This window comes from Drosophila tropicalis, unplaced genomic scaffold (assembly GCF_018151085.1).
Source record: "Drosophila tropicalis isolate 14030-0801.00 unplaced genomic scaffold, ASM1815108v1 contig_758, whole genome shotgun sequence".
Taxonomy (NCBI): Eukaryota; Metazoa; Arthropoda; class Insecta; order Diptera; family Drosophilidae; genus Drosophila; species Drosophila tropicalis.
In genome coordinates, this window is record NW_027173245.1 from 219,663 (window position 1) to 233,044 (window position 13,382).

A 13,382-nucleotide genomic window follows, 5' to 3' on the forward strand; every position below is an offset into this window, starting at 1 on the left:
ATCTATCTTTTTTAAGGCAATGTTGCAAGGCAATCTTGATAGCCTACTTGAATGTCCGCTATATCAGTTGAATTTTTTACTTAACTCTTCTAAAAGAATCCTCGATCTTGTTTTTGTCTCGATTCCCATTGTTAGTTCTGTATCTGAAACGCCCCTTGTGAACCCTAAAGATCCTTACTATGAAGTCTTCTTTCGTACCTGGGCCTGATAATATACCTAGTTGCATCCTTAAAATGTCTTCGATTACCCTATCTAAGCCTTTATTTCGGTTATTCTTAATATCGAGTTAGACTTGTAGCTTTCCTGATGTTTGGAAGAAGTCTTTTATTATTCCGTTTTATAAAAGTGCAACAAATCGGATATTTCTTCGAAAAAATTATTACGTACATAGGATTTTGGGTGACGGAAAGGATTTAATAGAATATCAGTGTTTACCAATTAGAGAGCTATCCGAAGAAGCACAGGAATGTAAAAACAATGACTACAAAAGGTTCAGATATACAAATACATTAAAAACTTCTCGTGTTAGACAAAATGAAGACTTTTGTAACATGCTAGCAGCGTCTGCGGACCCACTTATTGCATCACTGAGACACGTGCGATCACGAAAGGATTTGGAAAATTTGTTCGCTTGTCGTAATCTGGCACCATTGTCTACTATTCATTTGCACCCCTCCATTGGCTGTCTGGATAAGGCATCGGCGACGATGTTTAGTTTGCCCTTTCGATATGCTATTTCGAAATCATATTGCTGCAGTTCCAGTGCCCATCGAGCTGTACGGACCGTCGGGCTTTCTATGCTGTTCAGCCATTTCAACGCCATGTGATCGGTCACCACTCTAAAATGGTATCTTTCTCGATATGGTGTTAATTTACGCACCTCCCACACTATTGCCAGGCTTTCTTTTTCTGTTGCCGAATAGTTTTTTCCGGCAGGATTCAGCTCCGTTGATAGGTATAACAGCACCCTGTACCAGGATGGCAACCAATCCCATGTTTCTTGCTTCTGTCTGTAGCACGAACATTTTTGTGAAATCTGGACATGCCAATACTGGGCCGTTTATCAATCTTTCCTTCACTGCCTCGAAAGCTGCCTAATGCTCATCGTTCCAGTGCCACCTTGTTTTTTTTCTTAAGCAGTGTTAATGTTGCAAAACCTGGTACAAATCGTCGGTACCATGAGGTCACTCCAAGATACTGGCGTAATTCCTTTGTGCAGGTTGGTGGCTTTAGCTGTGCTATTGCGGCCACCTTGTCTGGGTCAGTGGCAATACCGTCTTCTGTCACCAAGTGACCTAGAACCTTTAGTTCTTTTGTGAAGAATTGGCATTTCTCCGCATTAATTCTTGAATCTGCCTCCTTCAATCTTCTGAACACTTCTCGAAGGTGTTTTATGTGTTCAATTGTTTTTCTTACTATCACGATGTCATCTTGGTATGCAAATGCGTTTGGTACCATTTCTGGGCCAATTACTGTAGACCAAACGGCATCACTTTTCACTGAAATAACCCTTTGCCTGGAACAGTAAAGGCCGTCATTGGTCTGCTTTTTTCCTCCAATGGGATCTGCCAATAGCCATCTTTCAGATCCAAGCTGCTTATGAATCTGGCTTTGCGTAGCTGATTTAAGATATAGTCGATGAGTGGCATTGGGTGTGCATCATTTATCGACTTTGCGTTGATCTGTCTGAAATCTACGCATAATCTCCATTTGCCTTTGCCTGCCTGTTTCTTTCTCACCATCACTATGGGTGAGCTATATGGGCTTTGTGATGGTTCTATGCATCCCAATGTCAACAGTTTATCGACCTTTCAGTTGATTTCTCCTTGTATTTTAGGCCATCTGCTCTATTCTGATATTTTTTCTTAATTATTTTATTATGCATTGTATATAATTTCAAATTTCAAATTTTGTTTCGTGGTCGTTTAGACCTGTTTTCTATTGGTTTGAGAAAAAACATTTTATGGATTCGGTTGTTATATTTTTTTATTTTAATATAAATTAAAAATTTTGAAAGAGAGAAAAATTATCTCATTTAGTAATAGCCTATCAATGGTTGGTTAGTAATTGTACTGTGCAACAAGTGCAAACTCGTACATGGCAAGGGAATCATATACTCCTTGCGTGTCTTCGCTCTTTGTACTCTGTGTAGTGCTGTCGGTCCTCGTCGTTCAGTCCTGTGTGGAGGAGGTCGTGGAGGAGCTTCCTTTCACGTCTTAGCCTGGCGTATTTTTCTCCCCTCAACTTCTTTTTGGGGTCTTCCTTTTGCTTCTCTTGGCGAGCCTGGTACTCAGCTATCGTGAGTGGGCGTGGTCCCTCGTTTGGACACACCTCTAATACCTGTTCGAGGAGGGGTGCGTCCCTTTGTACGGTAGGTACAGCCGTCAGGAAATTCAAGTCCTCTGGACGGTTCGGTGCTAGTCATCAGCACGTGCCTTTTTTTCAATTGTTTATTTATATTTTTGTGTGTATGTGTGTGTGTGTTCTTCTTGTTTTTTTTTTTTTTTTTTTTTGATTATGTATGTATTTATTTGATTTTATTATTTTTTTTTTATTCCATCAAGTAGAAATGGAAAGTACCTGCTGCATTTGTGTAGCAGCATATGTTTGGTACACTCAGCAAGAAGCACATTTGTATTCTTGTATCTCCTTTTACTGGGAATTCTTCTCCAGCTAGTTCTAAATATATTGTTCTTATCTGCACTAGAGTTAAGGAGCTTTGAGGGGAGTGGCTTTGTTCACTTCTAAACACCTCAATTATATTTTCTCTAATTATTTTCTAATATATATAAGCACGAAAATGAGATACGGTAACGATGGATAACTACTTTCAAAGAGACCAAAGAGACGGCTTTGAAAGTAGTTATCCATCGTTACCGTATCTCATTTTCGTGCTTATATATATTTTTATACCCTCGCAGAGGGTATTATAAAATTGGTCAGATGTTTGTAACGCACAGGGTCGTTTTCGACCCCATAAAGTATATATATTCTTGATCAGCATGAGAAGCTGAGTCGATATAGCCATGTCCGTCTGTCCGTCCGTGCGTATGCGTTTACTCAGCCACCTTAAGAGATATTGGGCTGAAATTTTTTTCTGTGCTTTTATCAGGATCGGACTACTATATCATATAGCTCCAGAACAAACATTTTCATAAAAATTTGAGTATCGCTATGAAATTTACATATTTGATAATATTGGATGTAAAACACCAGATCCCATTTGAATCGGATCGGATAAATATAACACAAGTTACAGTCAATATAATAATCGCTGCTCTGCTCCTAGCTCTGCCGGCAGCTCTGCTTGCTGTCTACTACATCATACGTCATCAACAGAGCACATGCATACAAATTTAAGGATGCAAATACGTATTAGGGGGTTTCTGCGGGACGTCCCATGGGGAATTGTTTCGCAAAAATCTAGAACCCATTTCGCTCACGCTCTGCCTTTCTTAGGCTTAGCCTGTAAAGCTGCTCACGGCTGTGTTCTGACGAAAGTGTCAACCACTAGTTCCAAAAATCCCCAATCAATTATTAGAAATTTTCTCACAATTAATTTCTATAAAAAAAAAAAAATAAAAAAAATGGCAATTGAAAAATTTTCCATAGTGCGGATTTGAACCTGGAAATTTCGCCTCCAAGGCAGAGTGCTTGTCTCTGACAATTAATTTCTAAAAAAAGAAAAATATTGCAACTAAAAGTTTTTTCACAGGGCAGATTTGAACCTGGAACTTTCGCCTCCAAGGCAGCTCACTTTAAGCTCCGCTTTAAAGCTTTCAGCGATTTCGCTGAGTTGACAGGTGCCAATGTTGGGGCTTTTAAGCCCGGGTTGGCCTGACAAGTGCACAGCTGATATCTGCACCACGAGTCGGCTTTTCAGCTGTGGAAAAAAGGTGGGAGAAAAAGAAAAAAGGAAAACAAAGACGAAAAATATTTGCGTATGTATGTATGTAAATACGTATATTAGAAGAGATGGCTCAAACCAGGAAGCACTTCAGTTGGTGTTATCGATGTCGATGATGGTGATAGTGATAGGGGTGCGGCCACCCCACTACTACAAACGCGCGCGCGAGGGATGCGATGAGAGCAATTTACGCCCCTCACCCACCTGAACGGATGACCGCAGCAGCCCCAGCAGGTTTTAAAACGAAATCGCGAACGGGTGCCAGGCGATTCGGGATAACCGTGAGTAGGCCTGCGTAGCCAACACCGTCTCACACCGTCCGCTTTACTTTGCAGATAATACACGTCCCGTAGACTAACGAAAAAAACCGGATTACAACGGAGCGTCGAATCAGCGTCGTTTCTCTAGTTGCGAACTCTGTGTGTGTCTACATGAGTTACGAAAAAAAGTCATTAACTTACATTTGGTAGTGTTAAGATTTAATAGATTAAACTGGCACCAGGATTGAAAGTTTTTAAGATCAGCTTGTAGCCGACTAAATGAATCTGTATCATTATAAGTAGGACAAAGCTTGACATCGTCAGCTTACATAAGCGCGCGCGAATGAACAATGACTGATGGAAGCTCGTTAATGAATAATGTGAAAAGCACAGGGCCAAGATGACTACCTTGAGGTACACCAGAAGTCACAGGAATGGAATTCGAAAAAGAAGACCTAAAAAGTACATTCTCTTTTCTATTTATTAAATATTCTCGAACGCAAGAAAGGGAAAGAGGTGGAAATCCAATGTCGTTCAGTTTAAAAAGTAATAGAGTATGATTAACAGAAACAAAGGCTTTGCTGAAGCCCGTGTATATGACATCAGTTTGTTTAGCATTTTTGAACCCCTTGATAATTATAGAGGTAAATTCTAAAAGGTTAGTGGCTGTAGACCTACGTTTCACAAACCCATGTTGGGATGGCGAAATAATGGAGCTGCAAAAATGTTGCAATTGAGAAGTTATAATTTTCTCAAAAGCTTTCGGAATAGCGGACAATTTTGAGATACCCCTGTAGTTAGAGGCTTCGGACTTTTTGCCATTTTTATGCAGAGGAATAATATACGACTCTTTCCAAATAGATGGAAAAGAGGCAGATTCGACAGACTGAATCCGTTTCCGTTTGCACAGAACCGGAGTACACATCAAGGTAGACCATCTGGCCCCGGAGAATAAACAGGTTTAACTAGTTTAAGTTCGCTAAGAAGAGAACTTTCATCAATCACTGGATTGAAAATGCAATTAGCCTTTTCTAAATGATAAGGATACGGACTTGCTCGATATTCCGTTAAGGAATAAGTTATTTTGAAAAAAACTCGCAAACATATCGGCAATTGGCTGATCAGTGCTCGCTTTTTTATTTTGAAAAGACAAAAAAAATGGGTGCACAGAGGTATTACGTTTAGAATTAACAAAATTATAAAATTGTTTAGGGTCTGTTGAGGAACCAATTGTCATTTGACTCGCATTGCTATACGCAGCAAGACAAAGACTCATGAATGATCTTGCACATCTCACAATGCTTTTGTTTTTGTATTTTCTCTTAAGTTTTCTAGAATATACTGGCGTCAGTCTGGTATGCTCTGTCTCTGTCACTCTTTATAAACCTATATGACCTACGTAGTTGCGTAAGAATTGAAAATTTAGTAATAAGCAAGCAAACGAACGATCAAGACGTGTTCTGGCAGTGGCAGACACAGTTCAGTGAAGTTTAAGTAAAAATAAAGTTAAGTTCTTATGAGAAATTAAACACAGTGGTTTATTGTTCATCATAATTTGGTCCTTCGAGCCGGATCGTTGGGCATTGTTTGTTTGTTACTCATTGCTTAATAATTTGTTGCAACGTGGTTGCAATTAATTGTTAACCTCAAAGTTAGTAGTCGATAGTTCTGGCCTACTATCGAATAGACAATCGCGTGCTTATTGGAAAAAGCGCGGACAAACGGTGGCGCCACTCGCCTATCGGTATCTGTTATCGATATAATCGACGAGATCGTGAGGGAACACATCTCTGGAAAAAGACGCGTCTTGAAATTTTTGGTCCACACAAGCAGTGGAGATTTCTTGGTATTTCATCATGGAGGAAATGAAAACATTCATAAAGGCCAGAGGAAGATTGAAGACAACCATTACCCGCATATATGGATATGCAGAGAATCCTGCACAGGATGCCGACGTCTTCGCAATTGATACCAAATTGGAAACTTTGTCCAATGCGTGGAACGAGTTCGTAAAGTCTGGCGACGAATTGGCCAAATACGACAAACTAGAGGGTTATGTGGACCCTACCGAAGACTTCGGGATATACGAGGAGAAATATGAAATAGCAAATGCCCGCCTTAAGGCTTTACGAGCTGCCTTGGCTCCGTCCGGCAAGTTGGAAGAAATCGGCGCGGCTGGTAACGATGGTTCGCTCTTCCAAGGAATTCTGCAACAAATGCAGAATCAACAGCAACAACTACAACTCCAGATGCAGCGTCAAATGGAACTCCAGATGCAGTGTCAAATGGAACACCAGCGACGGCAAATGGAGCAGCAGCAACTATTGGTTGAGAGATTGCTCTCGCCACAGCAATCTTCGTCTTCGTCAGGCTCACAGTCGGTTGCAACAGCGGCACCAAGAGATTGTGAGTTACCGAAAATCAACATCAAGCCCTTCGGTGGTGATTACAAGGAATGGCATGCCTTTAAAGACCTGTTTGAGAGTACCATTCACGGAAAGACAACTTTAACGAATATCCAAAAGTTTCATCACCTTAAGTCATGCGTCATAGGAGAAGCAGCGATACTTATCCAGCATCTGCCCGTAGTGGATGCAAATTACGTCACTGCATGGAAATCATTGAGTGATCGATATGAAAAGCCCCGTTACTTGGTGAATTTACTGATGGACACATTCACCGCATTGCCAAAAGCTGTTGGGCAAAACTCATCATCGCTACGCGCTCTGACTTGCGGAGCCAGTGATGTTATTCGGGCTTTAGACACTTCTGGACAAACGAGCCGTGACTGTTGGCTCATATACTTGCTCATCAACAAGGTTGATGAGGCTACCCGACGTGAATGGATCGACAAAAGCCAAGATATCGAAAATCCTACCATTGAAGAGTTGCTCAAGTTTTTGGACTCACGATGCGATCGCCTTGAGCTCAGTCAAGTTATCGATCATGTAGCGAGCAAACCGAGGGATGAAAAGGGAAAAGGCAAGCACGCACCATGCTTGCCATTACAGGTAATTGTATGAAATGTCATAGTACTGAGCACATACTGTCGGCTTGTCCTCAATTCCAGAGCTTGACTGTCAAGCAACGTTACACCTTTGCGAAGGAGAAACATATGTGTTTTAATTGTTTGAGAACTGGACATGGAGTAAGCGCTTGTGGCTCGAAGTCTTCTTGCAAGTATTGCAAGCGCCGCCATCATTCTATGCTGCATTCTGAAGGCCATTCTACACAGCAAAATAGCTCAGAGCAGCACCAAGGCAACTCAGGCCAGGTTTCTGAGGAGTCACCAGCGGCATCAGCGATAGCAATGATGAATGTTACCAGACCCAGTAAGCCAAATGGCCAACGAAGAAGCACTCTACCTACTGCATTGGTACACGTCCGAAATTCTCAAGGAGCCTTGCTGACGTGCCGTATTTTGTTGGATAGCGCCTCAGACTTATCGTTCATTTCGGAACGGTGCGTACAGACGTTGGGGCTTGCACGTTCGCCATTTCGAGTTGCCACATCGGGCATCTCAGACGTCAAGGCGGGAATAACCAGAGGTTTCTGCTCTCTCCAGATGATGTCTCGTGTGTCGAGTCATTGCATCGATATTAAAGCTTACATTTTAGGAAAGATCACCTCACCATTGGCACGTGAAAACATTGATGCTTCATCACTGTCGGTATTTAAGGGATACCAAATGGCTGACCCTGACTTCAGAACTAACGCCTCAATCGACATTTTGCTGGGCAATGATTACATTTGGTTAGTTCTCACCGGGGAGAAGTTATGCGATGGTCAAGGGCACCCTATTGCAGTTAACACCATATTTGGATGGGTAATCACATCGGTATACACTTCAAGATTGCAAACATCATCTACGTCATTGCTGACTACGGTTAATATAGATGGACTACTGCAAAGATTTTGGGAACTAGAGGAAGTTCCATCACACACAACTGTAAACAAAGAGGATGAAAAGGTCGAAACGCACTTCCGCCGTACCCACAACCGCAACTCGAATGGAAGATACATAGTCGATTTGCCCTTCAAGGAACAAAACCCACAATTTGCGGATACATTTCAAGGAACAAGATCGCGCTTTCTCGCAGTCGAGCGTCGTCTAATGAAGGACTCCAGCTTGAAGTTAAAATATACTCAGTTTATGAGAGAGTATATCCAGCTGGGTCACATGAAGGAAGTAGCTGCAGACGAAGACACAAACGTATGTAAGAAGTCATTCTATTTGCCACACCATGCAGTCATAGGCGCCAAGCTGCGGGTGGTGTTCGATGGATCATTTCAAGATCGGGATGGACGATCTCTTAACGACGCACTTCACATTGGCCCATGTATCCAACGCAACCTCTTCAACGTTTGTCTGCGTTTTCGAATGCACAGATTGGTATTTTCTGCGGACATCGTCAAAATGTTCAGACAGATTTTAGTGGCCCCTGAACATCAGAATTTTCAACGAATCCTTTGGAGAGAAGACCCTAAGGAACCATTGAAGCATTACAAGTTGACCACAGTCACCTATGGCACGGCATGTGCACCGTTTCTGGCAGTTAGAGTGCTGGAACAACTGGCAACTGATCACGAATACGAGTTTCCAAGGGCGGCTAGGATACTTTTGGATGATTTCTACGTCGATGACGTACTGACAGGAGCCATGAACGAACAAGAACTGCTCGACATTAAGGAAGAGCTGATACTCCTTATGTCACGGGCACAATTGGAGCTAAGCAAATGGGTCTCGAATAGTAAACGAATTGCCAGCAACGAGGGAAATGAAATCGATTTCTCAAAGATGGCAGCAAAGGTGCTTGGGCTGCATTGGCGTCCTGGAGAAGACGTCCTAACATATAAGGTTTCATTATCGGAACATATGACTTGTACGAAGCGACAAGTGCTATCTGACACGGCACGCATCTTTGACCCACTCGGCATTTTGGCGCCAGTGGTGATCAAGTTTAAAATTCTGCTCCAAGAATTATGGCTGCTTAATCTGGATTGGGACTCGGAACTGCCAACGAAGCAAGCGCACTTATGGCAAACATTCAGAAAGGACATTTTCACGTTAAGGAACTTGAAGATACCACGATTTGTAGACAATCAACCCGATGACATCGAACTCCATGGATTTTCAGATGCTTCTTTAAAGGCTTACTCTGCTGTCATTTACAACCGTGTGACACACCTAGATGGAAGCATCGGAGTGGCACTCATTGCAGCTAAAACAAGAGTTTCACCATTAAAGCAGAAGTCGTTGCCACGGTTGGAACTTTGCGGAGCTCTACTATTAGCTCGTTTATTCCAAGCAGTAAGGTCTGGTCTGCGCCAGAAGGATGTTAAGATACACGCATGGACCGATTCTACAATCGTTTTGTCATGGCTTTCGCATCAACCCTGTAAACTTAAAACATTTGTTGCCAACCGAACGGCAGAAATACTAGAGACCATACCACGTAGCGCTTGGAGACATGTCAGCACTAAAGAGAATCCTGCGGATTGTGCATCACGAGGCATGCTAGCGAGTGACTTAATTAACTTTGATCTATGGTGGAAGGGACCATCTTGGCTGCACGACTGTACACTATACTCAGAGACAATGAACAGACCACCAACTTGCTGCTCAATTCTCAAGCCAGCAGCAGAACTTGAGTTCAAAACCAAAATCTTGACAACCATTTCCAAGGATATTGAGGATTCCCCATTTGAGGTACTACTCGGAAGGACATCATCTTGGATCAGACTGGTTCGAGTGGTCGCATATGTATTCCGCTTCGTTCATCGAATCAAATCAAGCAAGTCTAAATATTCAGGACCTCTAAAGTTCGATGAAGTTACCAGAGCAAGGAAGTTTTGCCTACGACAGGCACAAAATCAATTCAATGACGATAGACAGCTGCTTTTGAGGAAGCAATCGGTGGAGCGACGATCAATTTTAAGCAAACTATCTCCCTTCGTTGACGAAGATGGAATTGTACGTGTGGGTGGACGTTTGGAAAGGTCGCAATTGCCTGCAGATGCCAAGCATCCAGTAGTTTTGCCGAAACAACATCGCCTTGTGGAATTGCTGCTGAAACATGAGCATAAGGTCAATCTTCATCCAGGAGTTTCAGCAATGTTTGTAATAATTCGCCAGAAATATTGGATCATTGGCGCACGAAACCTTATTCGACGTATCACACATGAGTGTTTAAACTGTTTTAGACAGCGCCATCACACAGCAAATCAGTTTATGGCCAATTTACCGGCTGTTCGAGTGCGACAAGCCTTTCCATTTGAGCATACTGGATGCGATTATGCTGGACCTATCTTGTTGAAGGTTCACAAGGGACGAAACCCCAGGAAGGAAAAGGGCTACATTTGCCTGTTTGTATGTATGGTTACTTCAGCTCTTCATCTGGAGCTGGCCACTGATCTCAGCACCGACACATTCTTGGCGGCATTAAAACGTTTTATGGCTCGTCGTGGGAAGTGCTCCCAAATGTATAGCGATAACGGTCGCAACTTTGTTGGTGCAAAACGTGCACTAGACGAAATGGTACAGCTTCTCGCTTCACGCGAGCACAATGATGTCGTTTCAAAAGCCCTTGCGGATCAAGGCATCAAATGGAATTTTATTCCTCCATATTCACCACACTGGGGTGGTAAGTGGGAGTCGGCAGTACGCTCGGCTAAGCTGCATTTGCGACGTGTAATAGGAACCAACGTCCTCACCTTTGAGCAGATGCACACACTGCTCTCGCAAATAGAATCTGTCGTAAATTCGAGACCATTGTGCACAGCATCGGATACTGAAATTGCCTACCTGTCACCGGCACATTTCTTAATTGGCAGAACATATACAGCAGTTCCTGAAGACGGCTATTTGCAGATTCCGACCAATCGATTGAGCTACTGGCAGCATGTTCAAGCAATGCTTCAAGGATTTTGGAAGCGTTGGCATCAAGAATACTTGACATCGCTACAACAGCGCCCGAAATGGACCACCAAGTTACCAAACATTGCGATCGGTAAACTTGTACTCATCAAGGACTCTAACGCGCCTCCATCGGCATGGCTCTTAGGACGGGTAACTCAGGTGTTCACAGGAGATGATGGCCTCGTCAGAGCGGTTCAGGTTCTCACCAAATCAGGAGAAGTCACTCGCCCTATCACAAAGATTGCAGCCCTACCGGGTTCAGAAACGGAGTTTCAGGGGGGGGCGGGATGTTGAGGAACCAATTGTCATTTGACTCGCATTGCTATACGCAGCAAGACAAAGACTCATGAATGATCTTGCACATCTCACAATGCTTTTGTTTTTGTATTTTCTCTTAAGTTTTCTAGAATATACTGGCGTCAGTCTGGTATGCTCTGTCTCTGTCACTCTTTATAAACCTATATGACCTACGTAGTTGCGTAAGAATTGAAAATTTAGTAATAAGCAAGCAAACGAACGATCAAGACGTGTTCTGGCAGTGGCAGACACAGTTCAGTGAAGTTTAAGTAAAAATAAAGTTAAGTTCTTATGAGAAATTAAACACAGTGGTTTATTGTTCATCAGGGTCAGAAGAAAACTGAAGGTTACACCGCTGAAGATAATTCTTATAGCATTGTGTATTAAGCATCATGAATTTTGAACGAGCGACTGTATACAGAGCATAATCTGATGAACGACGTGTTTTTTGAAACTTCTTATAATATTGAGTCTTACCGTTTTTCAAATTGGATAACTCTCGAGAGAACCAGGGAGGGTTGTTAAGCCACTCCAGACTACCAAGAGGCACACAAATATCAAAGAGTGAATTCAGAGTATCATAAAAAAAACGAACAGCTGAGTTCATATCTCTACAATTGTACAGATAAGACCAATCGGGGGTAGTAATGTTTTCATTAAGGCTGGCAAAGTCAGTCTTACGAAAGCACCTAGTTAGAGGTAACTCATTTGAACCAAGTAATGGTGAAAGCAAGGGCAGATCTATTTTTAAATTTAATGTAGTATGAAATTAGTCTTTGGGGAGAAAAAATGGTTAATTGTAATTTCGGCCACGCACCCTTACGCCCCCAGGAATCACATAAAACTGTTTTTCTTAAAAAGTAGAATAGCTAAAAACATCAAATTTGGTATGCAGACTAGTTTAATAGACGCGCAGAAACTGGCTATTTAAAAATTTTGCCACGCATACTTCCGCCTCCATAATTAAGAAAAAACCGATTTCCTCCTGTATATTTTTGACTATCGCATTCAAATTCGGCAGACTAATTAATCTTATTTTCTACAAAACTACCAAATTTTATTGAAATCGGAATAGAAACATGCAAAATATGCGTATGAACGTATTTTACAAAGCAGACCGCAAGGCCAGAATTGGCCGATGGCTAGTAGCGGCGCTAGAGTGCTCGTGTGTTCGTAGAGTGAGCGAGATAGCACATACTATGAAACATGTAAAAACAATTTAATAGACATACAATTGGTTTTCGAAATTTGAAATATTTGTTTCACCTGGTGTATGGTATACCCAAGTCGACGAGTCGACTTACTTGCTTCATTTATTTTCTTGCGGGTACTCGATATTTTAACTTCGATGTTTCGAGGTTTAGAGGTTTTTCGCATCACTAAAAAAATGGTCATCACTTACAAAAAATTTGTAATATGTACGTTCTTCTGTGTAGATTGCGATACTGACTCTAACATATAACAATAATTAGTTACCATTGCTTATATAAATTAAACGAAATATATGAAACACGTTATTTTTTGTTTTGAAATTTATAATTTATTTTTTTGAATATTAATATTCTTTCAGTGTTATTCTTTAAACGTGAATTTAACTTCATTTTTATGCTCTAAGTTAAATATTAATTTAAACTTCGATACATCGATACATATCGAGGTTTTTTTTCAAAAGTTTGCGTACCTCGAGCAAACATCGATGTTTTACCAGCACTAGGGTAAAGAAGATCTTAAATTCAAATTCAAATTAATTTAAGTACACAACCACTGAATATACTGAGCAATAATTAATCTTTAAGAGAAGTAGACAAAGTAAACAATTTAGGTAGACTTATCAACGCAAATATGTAACTCCTCTATAGATCACAAAAAAAAAGCGAAATATGTTCCTACAAATGTTGAGTAGATGATGAGTGGTTCAGTACTCGCCTCACTAAGTCTCTGTTACACTATAAAGCATTCATAAGACCAAAATATGAATATGCCTGTACGTTTTTTGCAA

General features: G+C 41.5%; 1 protein-coding gene across 1 annotated transcript; it reads left to right on the top strand.

Moving 5' to 3' along the window:
- Nucleotides 1–6,023: 6,023 nt before the first annotated feature.
- On the top strand, nucleotides 6,024–11,380 carry LOC137579672 (uncharacterized). The gene is made up of 3 exons (XM_068293434.1): nucleotides 6,024–7,178; nucleotides 7,238–10,284; nucleotides 10,372–11,380. The coding sequence occupies exons 1-3, from the start codon at nucleotides 6,024–6,026 to the stop codon at nucleotides 11,378–11,380; spliced, it is 5,211 nt and encodes a 1,736-aa protein (XP_068149535.1).
- The last annotated feature ends 2,002 nt before the right edge of the window (nucleotides 11,381–13,382 follow it).

Bases quoted from the DNA above. Each gene is read 5' to 3' on its own strand.
- LOC137579672 (XM_068293434.1), top strand. From the start codon at position 6,024: ATGGAGGAAATGAAAACATTCATAAAGGCCAGAGGAAGATTGAAGACA. The intron at 7,179-7,237 runs GTAATTGTATGA...CCTCAATTCCAG, and splicing joins CACCATGCTTGCCATTACAG to AGCTTGACTGTCAAGCAACG. The intron at 10,285-10,371 runs GTTTGTAATAAT...AAACTGTTTTAG, and splicing joins CATCCAGGAGTTTCAGCAAT to ACAGCGCCATCACACAGCAA.